This window comes from Sphaeroforma arctica, assembly GCF_001186125.1.
Source record: "Sphaeroforma arctica JP610 unplaced genomic scaffold supercont1.609, whole genome shotgun sequence".
Taxonomy (NCBI): domain Eukaryota; class Ichthyosporea; order Ichthyophonida; genus Sphaeroforma; species Sphaeroforma arctica.
In genome coordinates this window covers 39,324-47,287 of record NW_014039949.1, presented here as the reverse complement: position 1 = coordinate 47,287, position 7,964 = coordinate 39,324, and the positions used below count along the sequence as shown (strand labels likewise).

At 42.3% G+C, this 7,964-nt stretch overlaps 2 protein-coding genes across 3 annotated transcripts in view; one reads left to right on the top strand and one right to left on the bottom strand.

Annotated features, from left to right (window-relative positions):
• SARC_07581 (hypothetical protein) overlaps positions 1-6,626 on the bottom strand; it is a gene marked incomplete at both ends in the record, with an annotated part of 15,403 nt that extends 8,777 nt beyond the window's left edge. The window contains 7 exons of the mRNA XM_014298480.1: positions 246-336; positions 1,039-1,267; positions 2,081-2,325; positions 2,959-3,100; positions 4,319-4,447; positions 5,105-5,229; positions 6,518-6,626. Of these exons, the coding sequence (XP_014153955.1) occupies positions 246-336; positions 1,039-1,267; positions 2,081-2,325; positions 2,959-3,100; positions 4,319-4,447; positions 5,105-5,229; positions 6,518-6,626 (1,070 nt within the window). The remainder of the gene's footprint in view (positions 1-245; positions 337-1,038; positions 1,268-2,080; positions 2,326-2,958; positions 3,101-4,318; positions 4,448-5,104; positions 5,230-6,517) is intronic.
• A 667-nt stretch (positions 6,627-7,293) lies between these two features.
• SARC_07580 overlaps positions 7,294-7,964 on the top strand; it is a 5,511-nt gene continuing 4,840 nt past the window's right edge. Inside the window, exon 1 of one of the 2 annotated variants that reach the window (XM_014298478.1) lies at positions 7,294-7,319. In XM_014298478.1, the coding sequence (XP_014153953.1) occupies positions 7,299-7,319 (21 nt within the window). In that variant the 5' untranslated portion in view covers positions 7,294-7,298. Of the gene's footprint in view, positions 7,517-7,964 lie in introns of both variants that reach the window. The other variant, XM_014298479.1, reaches the window with a different exon arrangement.

Genomic DNA, 7,964 nt, shown 5'->3' with positions numbered 1-7,964 from the left:
TATATATATATATATATACTATATATATATATATATATATATAATATATATATATATATATATATATATATATATGTATATATATATATATATATATTATGTATATATATGTGTGTGTGTGTGTGTCTGTGTGTGTGTCTGTGTGTCTGTGTCTGTATACAATCATATTTGACGAAAACACGTACACGCACTATATATATACGTATCTTGTACAGGCGTGCGTTGTTGTGCTCACATATACGTACCTTATCTCAGTCGACGATTCCTTCTGAGTCTGAGCAAATTCGTAATCGCGTGCCTTCGTCTTGAGCTTGGCCACTTTCGCAGAATCACTGGCTGCGCTTGCCGATGTGTTGAAAAAGATTAGTTCTCAGCAGCTAGACTGATATCAGATGTATGCATGCGCGACATGAAACTCATCGGTGATCGGTGAAAGATCCAGAGCCATATTGCTGGACAATTAGCAAGCGTGTGCATCAACCCCTTATGTCGCACGAAGATGTACTTGTCGATGTCTGATGTCGAAGATGTACTTTTATTAGCTTTGTTAGACACCTCAAGTTTGATGGCTACTTTTACGTTGCATTCGTGTGTGTGATCGTGATGTGATCCTAGCATGTATAGACGCTGTGGTAGATGTACATATGAATGTCAATGTGTGTGTGCGAGAGAGAGGCTATGTGTAGGTTGACATACACGGACACTTTACATGACACAAGAAGCGCACGAGATACATGACATGTACACTCTCAATAATGCACAACACACACACAACGGCAATACGTTATACAGATAATCTCAATCACTCAAGGCGTCTTGCACACACGCCCTCTCGCTGACAAACACACATTTCCAAAATTAACCGTAGCTCGTTTTCACAGCCTTTGCTACACGACACACGCTAATCATACAAAAACACACACACAATACATGACAAATGTGCACACACATACAATATATGACAAATGTGCACATACACACAACACATGGCAATCACACAAACACACACAACACATAACAATATGCTGTGCAACATACTAATAGTGCCGTGATGCAGCTGATTATATCCCCCCAGGAACGTGTGCTTGAGCGTTCGGTTTTTGAGAGAACCAGCAGAGGTAGTGGCGGTAAGATCGGCACCGACAGTCGTATGGTTGACTGCATCCTTCCCGGTTACCTTGGTTACCATGGTGTACATGGACCCCATTCGCGCACGCCTACTCGCCAGCTGGGCGGTTTGGCGGTCCTTTTTCTTGGTTTCGTCTTCCTGTGTTGCGAATTATATAATACAGTACAGATATACGCACTTGAGTGAATCAGAGTATATGCCAATATGTTTTAACTATAGCATATAGAAGTACGTGTACTGGAGGGAATTAAAACATTTACACATTAAAACGTGTGTACAACATAAATCTCTCGTGATAAAATTTATCAATATAAAAGACAATATCAGCAACTATGTACTTGAGTAAAAGAACAGACATGCATATTTGAACAACTCCACAATCTTTGAAACACTCAATAAAACTAAGCAATATGTAAGAGTAAATCGGCAAACATTTACTCGGGTGAAGAACAGGCACGAGTATATCTGAACTACTTCACGATCTTTCAAACACTTGATAAAATTGTTCAATATGAATGATCATATTAGCAACCATTTACTCGAGTAAAAGTACAAACATTGGCATACATGAACAACTCCACAATATCTGATAAGCATATTTGCACTATGCATAGTGCAGCGTAATGTGGCAAAATGTGAGCGATCCCGATAGCTTTAAATCTTTACTTAACGAAGGAGAGTTCCAGAAACATGGATATAGGCGAGGCTACACAGGCAGAAGGTAAGACCTAAATCTACATGCATATACACTCGAATATAAACGCGGAACGTAAGGACTGAAGAATTTGAGCACATACTCCGTAAACTCGCCATTCTGCTCAAGAACCAAACACAAACACACACGAAGGTATGATATTACACCCGCACGGAGGCGACACCAGCGCGATCAAGCCAACACACTCCACTACATTCCACGCCATGACTACCAACGTATGCTGTACGCCCACCCACCTTTTCCTTCATGGCCCTCGCCCGTTCATTGACCACGCGCTTGTCCACAGTCATGGCGTCCAACAACGACTCGGGCTTCTGATACTGCAGCAGCAGGAAGGTCACCTCCAGCAGAAACAGATTGTGGGATCCAGCCAGCGAATCCTCAGCGACGTTGTTGCCCATTAAAAGCAAGATATCCAGGATATGCGTGTCTGCGAGGTGCTTGATGATGGTGTCATGCGAACTCAGGCCGGGCATGTCGGCTGTGTGTGTGTGTTTGTGTCGAGAGAAGTTGGCGTGAGTGTGTATATAACAGAACATGTGTCGGTAGGCATTACACCTGTATGATTTGAGATATTCGTATGTATGGTTTTACGGTATCGGCTTATCAATTAACAGCCAGTCGAACACATGTTCACGCACAAACAACCGCAAACTCACAAACGCATACACTATGCTCAATAGTAAAAATAAGACAAGTGTAAAGGAAAAACTTTGTCTATTCGACTGTATAAGAATGGTGATGCTCGCTGTAGCAGAGATATGTCGCGCACAAAAATGCACCACAACTACACTTTCTCGGACAAGCATGAGCGCAACAACAGTCGAATATGGGTTTACAGATAGATCGCACCCGTGCACAAGTCTTCAATTCTCGATAGTTCGGCATACACCGACGACGAACGTGGAGACACGATGCGTAAACATATAGTGGTACACATGCGATTTATAAGCATACTACACGCATGCACGTGTACTAGAACCCGCACATGAACAAACCACGAACAGAAGAAAGCACGCTAAAACGCACGAGTAAACACGCACACAATTACAGTCAGAGGCAAGTAGCACACCCATGGACAGCACCTATTGACACTCCCAAGCAAGCAACACACCCATAGACAGCACATTGCGCATGAGCGCAGTAATCATCTCCACCGTTTTCTCGTCGCGTTTCTCGCGTTTCTTGGGGGTTTCGGCGAGTGTCTCGCCCATGTAATCGGCTAGCACACTCCAGATCGCAGACCCAGTGAATGCCTGGGAAAGAAGTAGAATAGGCCAAGTTACGGTATGATGTAAGTATAGGTAGTTGAATCTCGCGGATACCGCCAATGGCATACCTCTCTTCATGTTTCTACAGACTATGACGGGGTAGGAGTTCGCCTGATCAAGATACTATATGATCCATCTGTAATTGAGCCTCTCGGATACCGCAACCAGTGCACAACCCATATTGCTTTTATACGATACAGTAGTTAAGTGTGTGTGTTAACGTCCAGAAACAATGACTCATTGCCGCATCTCCCAGGCGATGTGTAAGATGATAGTTATGTATTGGTGCATATAGATCGCCGACCGCCAGACAATGCAACACCTCGCCAGCCTTGTACCAAGTGAGTAAGTTGTAGAGGATATGTGGCATTTGGGATTGTGCTTAACTATCAGCGACAGCGAAGAATACACTCCCCAATCAATGCGTATATAAGTCATCAGAGTGGTCGTGTACCATATCGATCGCTTCTGCAGCTTTCACCTTGTGCAGCCTTGGCTGTACAGTGATGAATATGGTTTGCACTGCAACTAGTATACTGCATCTTTCTACCAGCCTACTGACAATCTTTGGCAATAGTGTAGGGGAACCTGCAACAGCTACCATATACCCATATAGTGTATGGTTACTTGGGAACGATGCTGGGCTTGGTATCTACACCACAACCCTCGTATTTATAACGAGAGGTCGCATTCGAAACTTGATACACTATATCTCTCAGATTCCGCAGCACTGCACATACGATCTACTGCAGCTTAAACCACAAACAAGAGCGCATGCACTGCGTAAGCTACACTGCAACTCGCAACTTTACATAGCTAGCTACGTCCGTACACTGCTAACTGTGTCCGTACACTGCTAACTACGTCCGTACACTGCTAACTACGTCCGTATACTGCTAACCACGTCCGTACACTGCTAACTACGTCCGTATACTGCTAACTACTTCCATACACTGCTAACTACATCCGTACACTGCTAACTACGTCCGTACACTGCCAACTACGTCCGCACACTGCTACTCACGTCCTTATATTGCTACAAACATCCTTACACTGATAAATACAACCTTACACTGATAAATACAACCTTACACTGCTACTTACAATATTACACTGCTACTTGTATCCTTACACTGCTACTTGCATCCTTATACTGTTACCACTTCATTACATTGCTATTTTTATTCTTACACTGTTACTTACATCCTTGGATCGTTGGATATTCATCGTCAACTGATTGATGACATCCGCTTGCAGAATCGGAGACGGTGCCAATGTCAGCAAGTTCAGCAGCTGTAGGCAATTGTATACCAGCTTATCGTCTTCGCCACGCTGTGAAAACGAAGTGTTCGGCATTTACTACAACTGGGAACCTGATAGTAGAAAAGTACAGCACTAACTGTATACAGAAGTATATGACAAATTGTGTGCAGACCCATAAGAATATAGGACTAGTTGTATGCAGACACATGAGAGTATACGGCTAATTGTATGCAGACACATGAGAGTATATGACTAATTGTACGCAGACACATGAGAGTATAGGACTATTTGTACGTATACACATGAGAGTATAGGACTAATTGCACGCAAACACATGAGAGTATAGGACTAATTGTTTGTAGACACATGAGAGTATAGGACTAATTGTGTGCAGCCACATGAGAGTATAGGACTAATTGTACGCAGACACATGAGAGTATAGGACTAGTTGTATGCAGACACATGAGAGTATAGGACTAATTGTATGCAGACCCATGAGAGTATAGGACTAGTTGTGTACTCGCAAATAATAAAAGTATACATTAAGGTTCATACGATCGTCGTCTTCACGCGTATATATCATCTAAACAGATAATCCAACACGCCTAGCAACAGAGCAAATATGCACCAGTTCCGAACTCTCAGCATTGGATATCGCTACCTAACCCACTGCACCCGGATTCATGACTCTAAGTAACGCGATCCATACACATGCAGCCACATTACCTGACATCGACTGATCAATGGCACCAGATGTGACTTGACGATATTCCAATCGGCCAGCCGGCTCAGGATTGGTGCTGTTTCGGGATGGTCCAGTCGCAGATACTTCTTGATCTCTTGCAAGCACTCTGTATCGACGCAGTCGGAAGTACGGCAACATGGGATGTCGATAGGCTTGCAGAATGATGTATAGCTACACAGTAAACTAGCTGCAACAAACACACTTTACTGTACTTAGAACCCACTCCGAATAGTGAACAGGCCATTAGACGTGTAGGCAGATGCGGTGTGTCAGCAATCTGCCTCTGAACAAACACACGCAGGCCAGATTACGCGTGTACTAGAGAGAGCGTAAAGAAACTGTACGAGTTTCCGTGCTACTAATCGTAGGCGGTATATGTAGTAGAGTACAACACATGTCTCAAGGGGCTGGAGGCGGACAATTGGGTCTTTGCTCAGCGCAAAAGCAATGACGATATACTGTACGGGAAGTGTGCGTGCACTCAGCGTATAATGACGATATACTGTACTGGAAAGTGTACGTGCACTCAGATTATAAGCAATGACGATATACTGTACGGGAAGTGTGCGTGCACTCGGCGTATAAGCAATGACGATATACTGTACAGAAAGGTGCGTGATGACGACATACTATACGGGAAGTGTACATGCACTCAGCGTACAAGCAATGACGATATAATGTACGGGAAGTGTGCGCGCAGCTGAGAACGAGTGACTGTAAGTGCCACGGCACATCAGACAACTTATATCTGACCACATTGTAAGTGTATAAATGGTTACAAGAGACGACAAACAACCATGTACTTGTATATATATGGACGTATATACTGCTATGTGCATGTCCTGCGTTCAAATTACATATACGCCTGTACGTGGCACGTTTCAGTGCATGGAAATACACTCGTATGTGAATATTTCGTATCCCTAATTACACATGAAAGTTCGGTTGCGCATATACCGGGGCAGGGGCAGTTGCATATCAGAGTTCGTTTGCGCATATACTATAGCACGTGCTGTTCACATACAAGAATTCGTGTGCGTGTATTTGAGTACGTTCTGGCGTACAGGAATGGAAAAAATATAATATAATTCGTTCACTTTCAAAGCTCGTGACCTGTCATGAGTATCTTCCCATTTCAGGTATCTCCGTACACTAAACAAGCTTTAGGATAGTGCATACACACAAATTAGACTATACAAAATGCACAACACATGGCAAACTGCTACATAAATAAATTGCAATTTCAATACAGCACTTGCACACCACATACCCATTTGATACATATATACCACGCAGATTCACCACGTTCGATGTGCATGTACATCACATACCGTATTGATTCATATTCACAACGCAGATTCACAATACGTCACAGACACATGCATATCACATACCCAGAGCTTCTTCGCCTCTGGTAAACTCCTTGACGGCCTCGGGTGTCATCTTGTACGCACCCAATCCAGTCACCACAGCGAACAGATTGTTCTCCTGTCTTTCGTCCATAATGGCAGATTTAAGTGCACGAGTGTTTTAGTCAATAATCATACACGTCACATATGCTTATCTATGTACACTTATACTACAAGTCTATTGTATATCATATAGCTATCTACGATAATTATTATACACATCTACCACATGAACATATGAAGAGATAAGCATCAGACAAGCAGTATCTAAATAGTATCCGCGGATAAGAAATGAGTTATTAAATAGCTATTCCTAACTATTATTAAAAAAGCATGTATTTATTTATACATTTTTGAATACATAAGACACACGTAATAACTATTCATCAATATAAACTCCACATCGATTGTTATCAGTATGTATTTCATGCATATCCCAGTCTGCGCGCCAAATTGCTCTTGAAACCAAGGACCAATAGGATTCGTATTTGAGAAAAACGCGCGCCACTCTGAAAAAAACCCCCCTTTTAAAAAAACCCAAGAAAGATGGAACCCAAAATAACGTATAATAATAAAACCATCACTACAATATTTAGATCGAAGTTCATCGAACATCACGCAATCAGACTACGGCGCAGTTTATGATTTGTTCATCGCTGAAATAAAGTTGAACTTCCTGGACTTCGTGACTTCGTCTTCTTCTGGTACATCATCTTCGATGTGTATTTGATGATGTTATATTATTTATTTTTAATGGTTATCGCATATGGTATTAACGATACACGCAGTAAGTACAGCGTTTGAATGAACTGGTGCGGATCGTATTGTGAAGTATATATACCCTGTACATGGTCGTGTAATAATCAGAAAACTATTCATAGGACACCACCAAATCTGACATAGAGAAGTTAGAAAGCAAATATGCGGCGACCGAGTCTGCGCAGGCACGTGAATCACTCCGTGCAGGTCAAGCACACATTCGACGTACGTCTGCAATGTTTCTCTCGGCCAAGTTTTTTCACCGTCTTTTATGTTGATCAAATAAGTTGATTAATATTGCATGGTTCTGACGAAGAGTTCGTTATATTAGTTTGTAAAGTGAATGCACGGCTCGTGGGTGCTATTTGACCTACGAAATCTCTTCTGCTATGTTAACAAGTATTTCGCCAGCACCACGATTGCAATTTATGTTACAGGTTCTATCGCCTTTATACGATTTTGACTGCATTCGCACAGACAGAAATCAGGGCACTTGCACCACAGCTCCCGTGGGCACCCAGTTTCTTTCTAGTAGACTGGCATCTACAGAGAACTCTTTATCAGTCATTGGCAGGTTGTCGAGATGACAGCCTATATATACATATATATATATATATATATGTGTGTGTGTGTGTGTGTGTGTGTGTGTGTGTGTGTATTATACTTATATTAG